This window comes from Amblyomma mixtum, unplaced genomic scaffold (assembly GCF_055824585.1).
Source record: "Amblyomma mixtum isolate Tamu unplaced genomic scaffold, ASM5582458v1 scaffold_29, whole genome shotgun sequence".
In the NCBI taxonomy this organism is placed as follows: domain Eukaryota; kingdom Metazoa; phylum Arthropoda; class Arachnida; order Ixodida; family Ixodidae; genus Amblyomma; species Amblyomma mixtum.
In genome coordinates, this window is record NW_028317726.1 from 460,815 (window position 1) to 473,410 (window position 12,596).

General features: G+C 48.4%; 1 protein-coding gene across 1 annotated transcript; it reads left to right on the plus strand.

The window, feature by feature from the left end:
• Positions 1 to 8,662: 8,662 nt before the first annotated feature.
• Positions 8,663 to 10,517, plus strand: LOC149324493 (uncharacterized). Its single transcript, XM_089565520.1, has one exon. It carries the CDS (start codon positions 9,031 to 9,033, stop codon positions 10,264 to 10,266), a length of 1,236 nt encoding a protein of 411 aa, XP_089421646.1. The 5' UTR covers positions 8,663 to 9,030; the 3' UTR covers positions 10,267 to 10,517.
• Positions 10,518 to 12,596: the final 2,079 nt, after the last annotated feature.

A 12,596-nucleotide genomic window follows, 5' to 3' on the forward strand; every position in this document is an offset into this window, starting at 1 on the left:
TTTTTTCTTGATGGAGTCGAGCAGTTTGATTCATTTGCTGTACGACGGAATCATGGAAGTCCAGGTTTTGCAATTTGTGTAACATACTGACCACTTGCTTTGATGTTTTTCCTGGTTTGTTTGTTTGTTTTTCCATGCATTCTTAAAAATGAAACATTATGGTTCATTTTGGTTGCAGTTTGGTTCGGTGTGTCTTGCACATATATGCGAAGCAGCCATCGCTGTCTATGTATTTTGATGAAGTCGGACCTATACTGCTCGGCTGGAATCGTGATACTTTTTGTGCGAAGGACATTGAAAGTTTCTTGGCGATTCCCGCCGTGGGCTGAATTGCAATATTTGTAACGGACAAGATTACGGCGCTCACAGGGAACCTCCTTAAACGGTGCTGGTTAAAGGTGCCCCTAGTGCGAATTATTTAAAGCATTTCACATGGCATGCGTTGTTGAGGTTCAGGGTGCGTATACTGGCTGAGAATAGACTGATGCATTCCCTGATTCATCTTCTCCCCTTCCATGTAACTATTATTTGTAGCCGGCAAATGTCGCCTAAATCAACAATGTAGGTATTTACGAGGACGTAGAATTACTGCATGTGCTACCAGAGTTCGTAGCGTTTCATATGATTGCGCCGCCTAGCACGCTAGCATACAAGCTAGGAGGGAAAGCATGTATTATTGTTTGCAGGGGTTATTGCTTGGCTCGGTTACCGAAGTGGATGCATACCCAACCCGGTTGCTTTCGGCAGACAAACTGCCTTTGCTGCCAGCAATGCTCTATTGCAGTGAATGAGCTTGGTTATCTTTAGTGGACCGTATTGACCAAGCTTATCTGAAATAACTCTCTGCGGAAACTCTTCAGTGTTGTAGTGTGATGGTTAATCAGAAAAAGGCGCAGCACAGAGGAGAGCGAGAATCGAGATGACGGACGCATTGGCCACTTGCGACTGTTCACTGGGAGCATCGAAACACGCATACTCGTAGCCACAACGTCTAGAGCGGCTGTAAGGCTCAACGGACTAGTGGGATAGGGAAGCAGACCACGCATTTTAGGTGCGATTAAAATTTTCTCATGATCATCACGCCCCGGCAGCCCCCTGTAGAACTTCACTTCTTTTTCTTTCGCCCTCTGTGGGAGCGAAAAGAGCAAAAGTGGTGCTCGGCTGTAAAGGGCCCAGGATGTGCGAAACCACCACCAAGCCTCAAGTTGTGCCATATCCGTGTCTGGCAACCTCAACTCTAGGAAGTGGCGAACAGACGCAATGTGCCTTTGGTTTACACAGCACCATACAAGACATACGTAAGCCTTTCCCTCGTAGGAGCGGCGAAAATGCGAGCGGTGGCAAGACAGAGCGCGAAATCGCTCTAGAAAGGAGTGGTTCATGTTATCGGCCTTGCTTATGCCATATCCTATACAGGGCATACCGGGGGTGCTTTAATGAAATTGGAATAGACTTAAGCCACGCCTTTAAGGGTCAGACGCTGTAGTTAGCGGCTCTACTTCTAGTAAGCGACTTCTAGTAAGTCTTCTAGCAAATGCTCTAGTAGTAAGTACTTCTAGTGAGTCTAGTAAGGGACTCCACTTGACCTCTTTAGCTTATTACCAGATCAAGTGGTCTACTGATGTTTCAAGATCACGTCACAGACCACTGTCCGGTGAGACAGGCTTGCTGTTTGCTTACAATCACCCGTCACCGACGTGCAATTTGCTATCAGCTAGTTAGCACTCAATTAACGACCACTCTAATCACACATACTCGTTAGTATTAGTCGCAAGCAGCCACGTTGTGTGACAGACAAGGTGCCATGTATCCCAAGCAGCAGATGCAATCGGCGCAATATTGCAAATGAATGGCTTTACTGTGGTCCTTTGTATTAACGACCGTTGCCAATACATCGGTAACAGCCCGCTCTCATCAAGCCGTACGAACGTGCCTTTTTAGAGCGCAGCTCTTTGGCGTTCGTTCCTGGGTTTCGCGTCGTCGTCGTCGGCGGCGTTGTCGTCGGCGTCGGCATCGGCCTCGTAACCAGCTCCGCCCCCCTTTCATCCGCAGCTGGGGTTGACTCACTATCGGCGTCAGCGGCATCACTCAGTCGCTGCTATCTCTTCCCTCCTCCCTTTATCGTGTTGTCCGCTTGCTGCGCGCGCTTCTGCCCCCATCGTTTGCCGCTGGGTGTACACGCCGCCCCCCTCTTCCTGCGAGTCTCCGGTTGTCAAAGCGCCGGCTCGAACTTAATTCCTTTCTTCGCTCCTCCTCCAATGCAACCCCTGTGCGGTGGCAATCAGAGAGCCAGATCGGTGGCGGCGGATCTGTATATGCGCACCGCCCGAGCCGAAATTGCCGCTGCCGTTCGCTTTGTGCGGTGGCAATCAGAGAGCCAGATCGGTGGCGGCGGATCTGTATATGTGCACCGCCCGAGCCGAAATTGCCGCTGCCGTTCGCCACTGCGAAATTATCTGCCAGTTCTTTCTGAGCCATGAGCGAGACGACCGATGGAAGTCCTCCGTCTGCTAAAAAAAAAATTCTGTGATAGCGCATACATGTGTTGCTCGATTTCTTTGCCTCAATCTATCGAAAAGGTGAAACAGCTTATTTGCTGCGCTCAAATTTCGCATTAGGAAGTAACGTAATCGTCGGTAATTTTTTGTTTTTGTTTTTCAGCGGAGTTTAATTAGGGATATATATTTGCACGTCGTAATAATGTCTGACTCGTGTTGCCACGTGTTGCCGTGTTGTCGGGTGGGCGATACAACACACCAGCAATAATGTTCGTAGCAGTACATTTCAAGGAGACGAATACACATTCGAGAAAAGTAGAAGCAAGAATTGGTATAGATATGAGCTCTTGCTTAATCGCGATAAGCACACCACCTCCTCTTCTGTTCTTTCTGTCGCAACGGAAAAAATTAAAACTTGATTCGCATGAAAGGATGTCATCATCTGAGATATAATCGCTAAGCCACGTTTCAGTTAGTGCTATTAATGAGGTTCCAGACGAGTCGATAAGGGAGGAAAGGGCATCACTTTTCGCTGTAACGCTTCTGATGTTAGTATATAGGAAGCAAACGTTATCTAAACACTTCGGTCCCGGCAAGATTGGTAGCGCACGATCGGAAGCACCATGATTATTTGAATGTTGTCAATTGGTAGAAGGCTCACTTAGACGCACAGCCTGGTTGCCAGTAGTGTCCCAGAGATAAACGTCGTCGTTTACGTGAAGTTTATTAAAATACAGACGAATCCCGTCCCCCTCTTTCTTTATCGTCTTAGAAAACTGCCACAGTTTACGGCGCTTATCACGAACAGCCTCAGAGTAGTCGCGTGATATGCTCAAATTGGTGTTCTTTAGTTTGTAGCCAAGACTAATGACGGATTCTACTTTTTTCTCATTATAAAAGTTTGCAATAATGGGTCGTTTCTTGTCAGTCGAAAGACGCTCTAAGCGGTGAGCTCTGGCAACGGAAGTGACAGTAACGCCAAGTTTATCTGTGCAAAATTCTTTTACATGCCGCTCCGAGTCTTGCCAAGGCTCAGAGGGATCAGAATCTTCGATGCCAAAAAAAAAAAAACACGTTCGACCGCCTTGAGCGATTTTCCAGATCATCAACTTTGTCCTGAATTTTTCTAGAGATATCCGCATTTTCAACAGGCTGGCTGGAGGGTAGAGATTTAATTTTGCATTCCAGGTCATTAACTCTTTTAGTTAACTGTTCCAGGTCGTTCCTAAGGGTGACGTGGAGGTTCAAGACTTGATTTATCGATTCAAGAATGCTTGAGTTGCTCGCCTCAAGACGCTGAACGGCTAAAGCCAAAGCGTCAAGCTTGTCTTCTTGAGCTTTATTCATAGGGCCTGCGTTTACCTCCACGTCACCGCCAAGAACCAAAAGGCGCCAAATGTACGACGCAGCAGCACGAACATGCTTCACATAATCCACTACATCAGGTGGCCACGACACCGCAAAAAGGCAAACATTATTGTCACGATAACACTTAGTTTCAAGATAACTAACCTGTACAAGCGTCATATGTAAGTACGGATCCGTAGCAGCAGTGTCGTGGCCAACAGCGTCAACAGGAATGACGCCCTTTTCAAGTAGCCGGACAGGTGACGTGGCCCCATGTTGCTCGACGAATAGACGATATGCGAAATTGCTTGGCGGTCTGGCAACACCGCGCCCACAACTTCCGGTTTCCATCTTGGCGCGGTCGAGCTCGTCGAGGTGGTGCATCGTTTGCTATGCGTACTTTCTTCTTGCGAGTGGAATTTCAACAGGCAAGCTTCAGCTGCTGCGTTGTTTTCACAGCTGATCTTTGACCAAATGTAGGTGCTTTCAATAAGCGCCAGCTTACTCCTACCGCGTCCTCAGCTTCGCTTGAAGTCTGGCGCTGATGATCGCTATAATTGGCACTCGAAAGTGGATTGGAAAGTCGAACCGTGACCGTGTGCTGTTGTCGTTTTAATGCTCGCATTAAAGCACCAGTTCAAGCATCACGCATTATCATGGCTATTTTATTCCCAGGTGGACGCGAATTCACTGGTAGGGTAGCGAGCGGTTATTTTGCGGTGAGTGCGCATGTGTGTTGACAAACTTCTGTGACAGTGCGAACTTTAGTTCGCGCTGACGCCAGGAGCTTCGTGCATTGCAGTATAATCACACAAGACCCTCGACCAGCTGCGTAATTCGATTCCTTTACTGTAATGTGCAATGCGCATCCGCGGTTTTCAGCGTCACCGTTTCAGAGCCCGGCGTCGGTTGATTTTCACCACAATTCGTTGAAACCGCGTCCTGCTTAAGGCGCAGTCAGTCAGTCGACATTAACAAGAGGAAAGTAGGCATGCACATATAATTCAAAATATTGTAAGCAAAGACGCAGCTTTTTTTTTTCAGATAAGCACTGAGCCACCGCGGCGGCTTGATTAGAGAAAAATGCTACAGCTGTAGGTGCATGCACGGACTCGATACGCTAGTAAAGCTGTGTGTACAGGGGCGAAATTAGCATGTTCGGTTGCTTCCGAAACTTAATTAGCTTACTCCCAAACTTGGACAAATGGCTTTGTTGCGAAGCAAGCTGTTGGTGCCACAACGATAATAAAATCTGATGGCCTGAAGCGTTTTCAGAACACTGTTGCACGTACTTTCTAGCTTAGACATGCGTCCCTCCTTCATAATAAAGTAGCTATATTATTCGCTTCCTTTTTTTTAGATTTTCGTCGCCGCAGATATCGAAGGTATAGGAATCCTCAAGAAATAAACCATTCGCACCTCAGTTTTTATACGTAGGGTGTATTGCTTCACAAAGACTCCTTAACGCGCATAACATATGCGTATATGGTCCAGAGAGTTTGCTCGTCCTTCTAAAACTAATTGAACACGGGAAAAACTTAACTGAACACGTAGCAAACTAAGCAGTAATCGGCATATGGTTCTTCGAGTGAACTTATTTCGCCACGGCACAATTGGCCCGCTCAAAAAAATTACCTTCTCTATTACGTTGTTCAAGTATGCGTCTATATATATTCACGCCCGACCGGAGAGTTGATAAATGCACGAAATCGGCTTCTAATTTTGATCAGAGACAACAAAGGCTGTGGTCCTTATCTTAATTTAAACGCAAATCACCTCGAGAGATTTGTCAAAAATCAGCGCAGAAAGCGAAAGCTGCGCACTGATCCGCGTGCTGACACGATACCTCGCATGGCGTTTTGTGTTACTAAAACGTTCGGACGGAGTAAAAAAATAGAAAAGTGAAAAGCTTGAACGCACCTAGTTCTGGCACGCATCGTAGTGTCTTTTCACAGTGGAGAGGGTAACGCAACACTGCATCGGCATTTTACTTTTCAAACGAAGCGCAGCCGTTTGAACCCAACACTGGGCAGCAGTTTCGTTTTCTGTACCGTGCCAACATGGAGGACTTAGTTCTCGGAGCGCCGAGAGATGGCGCTGCGCATTTCGCATATCGTCTATTGTGAACTGGTTTCCAGACTTAGCGGTGAAGGATAATGCGGCCAATCCGTGGGGAGGCAAGTGTCAGACGGCTCTGTAAAGTAGGCTGCAGCGCCGCTCTCCCAGACCTCCATTCTCGGTCCATCCAGGCAACAGGGTCGGCTCGGTAGCTGACCCAGGGTAAGCAGCAGCAGCACCTGTACAAGCGTCATTTGTAAGTACGGATCCGTAGCAGCAGTGTCATGGCTGCTGAAATATATATTGAAATATATATTTAAATATATATTTAAATATATATTTGCACGTCGTAATAAGGCTTGACTCCTGTCGCGACAACTAAATGACAATTGATGTACTGTTTTAATCAGTTTCCAATTCCACCGCTCCACGTGTGACGTCGGGCCTTGTCGACCAATCCGGAGTTTCGCGACTCAACAACGCCGGACGCACAGAAGTTGACGCCACCTTTTCCGCTTAACGGGGACCCTTGACGCTGTACCTTTGGAAGTAAACAAAATGAATGCAAGCATTCGACCGCGCATGTTATCACGCGTCGAAGGGAGCCACGAGTTAACACGGCGAAGATGCTTGGCAAAAGAAAGAAGGCAAATGCGAGGCTCTTGTTAGGAGCCATTTGCATCAAGATAGAAAAGGCATCTATACATAAGCGATGCATCAATAAACGACACCGTGGCTGAGTTTAATATTCTCCATGCACGCTGTAAGGTGACGCCGGGATAAAAGTTAGTGGCGCCAACTGGATAGACAGAAAGAGGAGAAAAAAAATTGAAAAAGTGTGTATGCGGCTTTCTAGGGTGCGCCGTTGTGGCTGAAGGTATGAGCGTCCTGTTGCTGCGAATTAATGCACAAACTATCGATTGGGTCAGAAGAAAAGCGGGAACATTAGTTTTATAGTAGTATCAATTGGGGAAGAAAACGATGTGCAATGCACAACACGAGGATGCGTTGCAGTTCAACACGAGGTGTGCTCGGCTACACCGATAGCCTGGTGCTCTTGCGCAGTGGCCAGCGAAGTTGATCGGTTTGCGCCACCACGGGTTCGAATCCCAGTCGCCGATATTTATTTCACTTGTTTTGGTGCATTCGTTTCGCGTGGCACAATCACACCGCAAGATCTTTCTCGGGGTTTACCCATCGGAATAGTGTCTTCACACTTAAAAAGGGTGTGTACCGTCGAGCAAGAGGTAATATGCAGAAGACACAATTTACTCTACAGCGTTGATCAGAAGAATTCAGTATGGTGGCACTCTAATGACCCCCTGCTGAATCGAAGCCTTGGACCGTGCAGGCCTCCACCTGGAAAAGTCAGTAAACTAATGCTACACAGCCATCTATTCAGACCAGCATTTTTAAATTCGATTCGAGTGTCGCGCACAGGCATAACTACAATTTAATGAAGTCGCATTTCGTAAACGTTCCCTGTACTTCCCAGCTCTCGCTTTCAAGACAAAAAGGTTAAGACGGGCACTTGAGGTTCTTATGTGCTGTGAATGCGAAAGCATCTGTTGACTTAAAGACCTTTACACAAATGGCTTTAACCATAAGGCCTTTGAACTAAAAGCATTTTTTTGGTTTCTGAGGAAAGGAAATGACGCAGTAATTGTCTCACTTACCTCGGTGGGCAATCGAACCTAGCCGTAAGGGGAACGATAAAGGAGGGAGTGAAAGAAGAAAGAAAGAAAGAGGTGCCATTGTGGAGGGCTCCGGAATAATTTCGACCACCTGGGGATCTTTAACGTGTACTGACATCGCACAACACACGGGCACCTATTGCGTTTCGCCTCCATCGAAACGCGGCCGCCGCGGTCGGGTTCGGCCCCGAGTACTCCGGCTTGGTAGACGAGCGCTTTAACCTCTCAGCCACCGTGCAGGGTCAAGAGCATTTGACCTAACGGCATTTTACCAAAAGGCCTTGACTATAGGCCTTTAGAGGGAAGGCCTTCACCCTGAGTGCAGTTTACCTAAAGGCCTTTGCCACGAACACCATGAGCCGTAATTGCCTTAGCATTACCATTGTCATCAATGACCCCCACCCCCTCAAACAAAAATAGCCACTACCAAACACTGAAGCGTTTATTTCTCCCAACTTTCAGCATCACGTAAATAACCTTAGAGGCTAAACCACACACCGGCATTTTCGATGTTAGGAGGACGACAATGCTTTTCCACTAAAAAAAAAGAAAGGATATGCAGAGATCTAACAGCCTGCCAGGCTTACTCTGTTGTCCGCGCAGTTTACACCCACAAGCGCCTCCTTCCACTGCGGTGCCTTAGGTAAGAGTATTTTTCTCCTGGAAGCATTTCCCATTCCCATTTGCGCGCCATTTTCTGATTTTCGCAGTGCGTACCAGATGTCCCTAGCCATTCCGTGGTCGTTTTTAAGACAGGCTGACGAAACGAATTTTACTTTCGTAGCTGTTCCGACCCCCGAGTCGCCCGAGTGAGATAAAAACGGTCTATCGAAGAACGTCGCCTTTCTTATCAGGTGAACAGGGTAGGTATAATTTCCTTGATTTATGGAAAACAAACTGCAGACGCGTTGGAATTCCGCCTATCCGTTGGGTGCCGGGAACGAAGATTCGCGCTCGGGTGTTTCCTGTTTCTGCGGCCCTGCTCTGCTTCGATAAGGACGGCGGAAAATGTGATAACAGCCGCGCACGCAGACTGCAGCATCAGTCGACTGTGGGCGAGATCGCTGCATGTGAGAGCACTTGACTGCCTGCCTCGAGCCATGGCGCCCGCAAGCGCGCAGACAGTGTTCGGTTTCGGCACCGGCCTCGACAGGCGGCCGACGTGTTTCGTGAACCCGTTCCCGTCAAATAGAGTGTGCAGTGTCTGCGGTCTAGTTCCTTCATCGGCAGCCATGTTACCCTGTCTTCACCTCCTCTGCCAGTCCTGTTACGACAGCGTCGGTGAAAAACGCGACCAGTGCCCACTGGACAAAGAGCCCTTCCAGGAGGAAGACGTGGCGTGGTCGACCTTCGGCAGGGACAATATCCTCGGCCGCAAGGTACGCTGCTGGAATGCCGAGCATGGTTGCGACGCGTAGGACGTCGCCTCCGCCATGTTGGGGCACTTCGCCAATGACTGCCAGTTCCACGTCGTGAGCTGCCCCAGATGCAGCGAGAGACTCCTACACCGAGACATTACGAAGCATCGGGAGTGTGGCTGTGAACCGCCGCGCGTACGCGAGCAAGCACCAGAGGATAACTTTTCCAACGCCGTTATGGAAGTTAGAGGAACGCTAGAAAAAATATTGGAACAAAATGCTGCCCTGCGCATGAAGATGGATTCATTTGAGGACCGTCTACTCCCCGAGACCAATGGGAACGTGGCGGCCCAGTGCACCAGTATAGCCGACGCAGTGACAGCCGCCCTGGAAAACAGGATTTCGGAGCTGGGGACTGGGAACGTGGCGGCCCAGTGCACCAGTATAGCCGACGCAGTGACAGCCGCCCTGGAAAACAGGATTTCGGAGCTGGGGACTGGGAATGTGGCGGCCCAGTGCACCAGTATAGCCGACGCAGTGACAGCCGCCCTGGAAAACAGGATTTCGGATCTGGAGACACAAGCGGAGGCAGGATTAGCTGAACACCGACGCGAAGTCACTGCAGAGGTCAGAAACGCGCTGGCTGACATTCAGCGGACCGTGAAAGAGAACAGCGAGAGGTGTGAGCGGAACGTGCAGAGTTTGGAGAACAGGGTCGTAAAAGCGTTTTGTGAAGACCGCACACTGCCAGATACCGGATCTTCACTTTCGGTGGTGTCAGCAGCTAAAAAGCAGGCGCCGTTGGTAGAGGATGAGGAGAAAGCCCTGGAACTGCTGGCCGTAGCGTCTCTCAAGATCAGTAGCGACGTCCTAAGCAGATCCGTCCCGTACGAATGGACCATATATGACAGGAATGGATTTTGCACGAAATCGTGTGATCGTTTGGAATACTTCACAGGCAACGGTGGCCAGCCTAGCTACCACTATGGATACCTGGTGGTTCCGAGGCTATGCTTTGACAGTGGGCTTGTTTGGCTTCGTGTATACATAATCGAAGGCTTGTTCGATAAGTTCATTAAGTGGCCCATGGACAAGAAGGTTAAGCTAGTTTTCATCAACCCTTGCGACTCCACAAAACAACTAACATTAAGAGAATCACTTTTTCCACTCGATAAACGTCCCCTTCCAGAGTTTAGTAAAGAAGTTGTGTTTGTAGGTTCCACTGTCCGTTCGATAAAGGTTGACGAGTTGAACAAAGGTGGCTTGATCGAAAACAACAAACTCCACCTCCGGCTCGAATTTGAATCATAAGTCGGTTTTCCTTTTTTTGTGACGTGAACTAAAACAGCGTTCTCTGGTGCACCGCTGCCTCGTATTTACCCAAGAGCGCTTATTCTTGACCCATTCCATTTGGTTAATTCGCTGCGCGAGGCAAGCATGGGCGTGCAGGCTTTTCCATTTTTGTAGCATACTGAGCTCCTGCTTTGATGTTCTTTCTGGTTGTTTGTTCTTGGAATCAGTCCTGACAATGAAACATTAAAAAGTTCATTTAGGTTGCAGTTTATTTTCTTTGGTGTGTCTTGCATTATTGTGCGAAAGAGCCCGCGCTATGCATGCATTTTGATGCAGTCGGGGCGTATGCTATGCGGCTGGAATCATATACGTTTTTGCGCGAAGGATATGCGTGTAAGTTTCTTCGCCATCCCTCGCGATGGGCTGTATCGTAATGTTTTGCAACAGACAAGATTACAGCGCTGATAGTTAATCTGTTAAAGGTGTCCCTGGTGCGAATTATTGAGAGCACCTTACACGGCGTGCGTCGTCGAAATTCAGGGTGCGTATACGGGGTTGGAATACACTATTACATTCCCTTATTCATCTCGTCCTGCTCCATGTGACTATGTTTGTTACCAGAGAATGTCATCCGAATCATCAATCTAGGCAATTTACGGGGACGTAGAATTATTGCATGCGCTCCCAACGTCAGCAGCATGTCGCATAATTCCGCCGCCTAGGTCTCTAGCATGCAAGCTAGGAGGGAAAGCCTGTATTATTGAATGCAGGGGCCATTGCTTGACGCAATTCCCGAAGTCGATGCATTGTCAATCTGGTTGCTTTCGGCAGTCAAACTGGCTTTCTTGCGAATACTCTGTCGGAGTGAATGAGCTGGGTTATCAATAGTGGACTGACTTGACCAAACCTTATCTGAAGTAAGTCTCTGCGGAAACTTCTCGCCGTGTGCAGCGTGGCGGTTAATCTAAAAAATGCGCAACACTGACGAGAGAGAGAGTCGAGGCGACGGATGCATTGTCCACTTCCAACTGTTTACTCGAAGCATTAAGACACGCGTACAGATAGCCGCAAGATCAAGAGCGGCTGCAACATCCAATGGGCTACAGGAATAGCGGGACCAACCACAAGTTTTAGATACGAAAAAAATGTTTTCATTATCGTGACGCCCCACCAGCGGCTTCCACAACTTTTCTTCCTTGTATCACGCCCTGTGTTGATGAGAAAAGGCGAAATGTGGAGATTGCGCGCAACCACGCCAAATCCTGAAGTTGTGCCATGTCTGTAGAAGGTGTTCCACATCTGAACCCCTTGTTGGTCTTAGACCGATGGCATGATAAGTGATGAGGAAGTGCTTCAAATAAAAATTTCCTTGCAAAGTAAGAAAAAGGGGGTGTGTACTGACGAGCCCAACAACCACCACTGGAACGGTTTCGCTGCTGAGGGGATTATTTGCGATTGAAGGACAACCTATTTGTAACTGGAATTCAAGTGTAATAAAAATAGTTTAACCCAGTTAGGATCGTTACAGGGGACATCAACGCAGCGTACTGAGGCTATTGCCAGTCGTCTTTATCTGGAAGCCATCAGTTGTGTTGGCCTTGTCCTAGCGATGGCGATGGTCCAACTTGGTGGCGGAGGGTAGCCGTTGCTAGATATGGTGGGTAGAGACTGATTGAGCGAACACGTGCTTATTTACCATGAAATATTTTTGTAACTTTGTGTTTGACGACTAGTGTAGCAGCCCAGCGGTGCGTGCTGGAACGCGGGGTCGTTGGACCTGTCCGCATTTCAGGTCAGGGTCCTCGCTTAGCAGAACGGTCTAACACTGCTCCTCTGAGGTGTTTGCATTAAGCTTGAAGGTGGTGTCGAATTGGAATGCTCACACTGCGTGGATTTATGTGGCTTTTGCTGCACAATGTGGATTCTCTGGGCTCTAAAGCGTAGGGTTCTAATGGTGTAACCGGGCTGTTGTGCGCAGATCAGTTCGTAATATGCGGATAATATATTCTTGCTCCTGGGTGAGCGATTCATGAGGTATTGGGTGTAGGGTCAATCACACTTAGAGGGAACACGGCTCCGCGTGGCCACTTGCCTGCGGAGTGCCATTGCATCTAGCCCGTTCATGAACCAATGTATAGTGGAGAACGAGAAGGGCGACCTTCACGTGGGGCTTCGTGTCATCTGCTGCTTTGCACGAGTTTACTACAGGCTTGGTCAAACTGTGCTTGGCATGTGCGCAGCCACGCGGAGCCGTGTTCACGCTAAGTGTGACTGACCCTGTACCTGTCTAGCCTTCCTGTGGGAATGAAGGTATGAAGCGTAAGAGGTTGTTGGCAGCGTTGCATACC

Bases quoted from the DNA above. Each gene is read 5' to 3' on its own strand.
- LOC149324493 (XM_089565520.1), top strand. From the start codon at position 9,031: ATGTTGGGGCACTTCGCCAATGACTGCCAGTTCCACGTCGTGAGCTGC.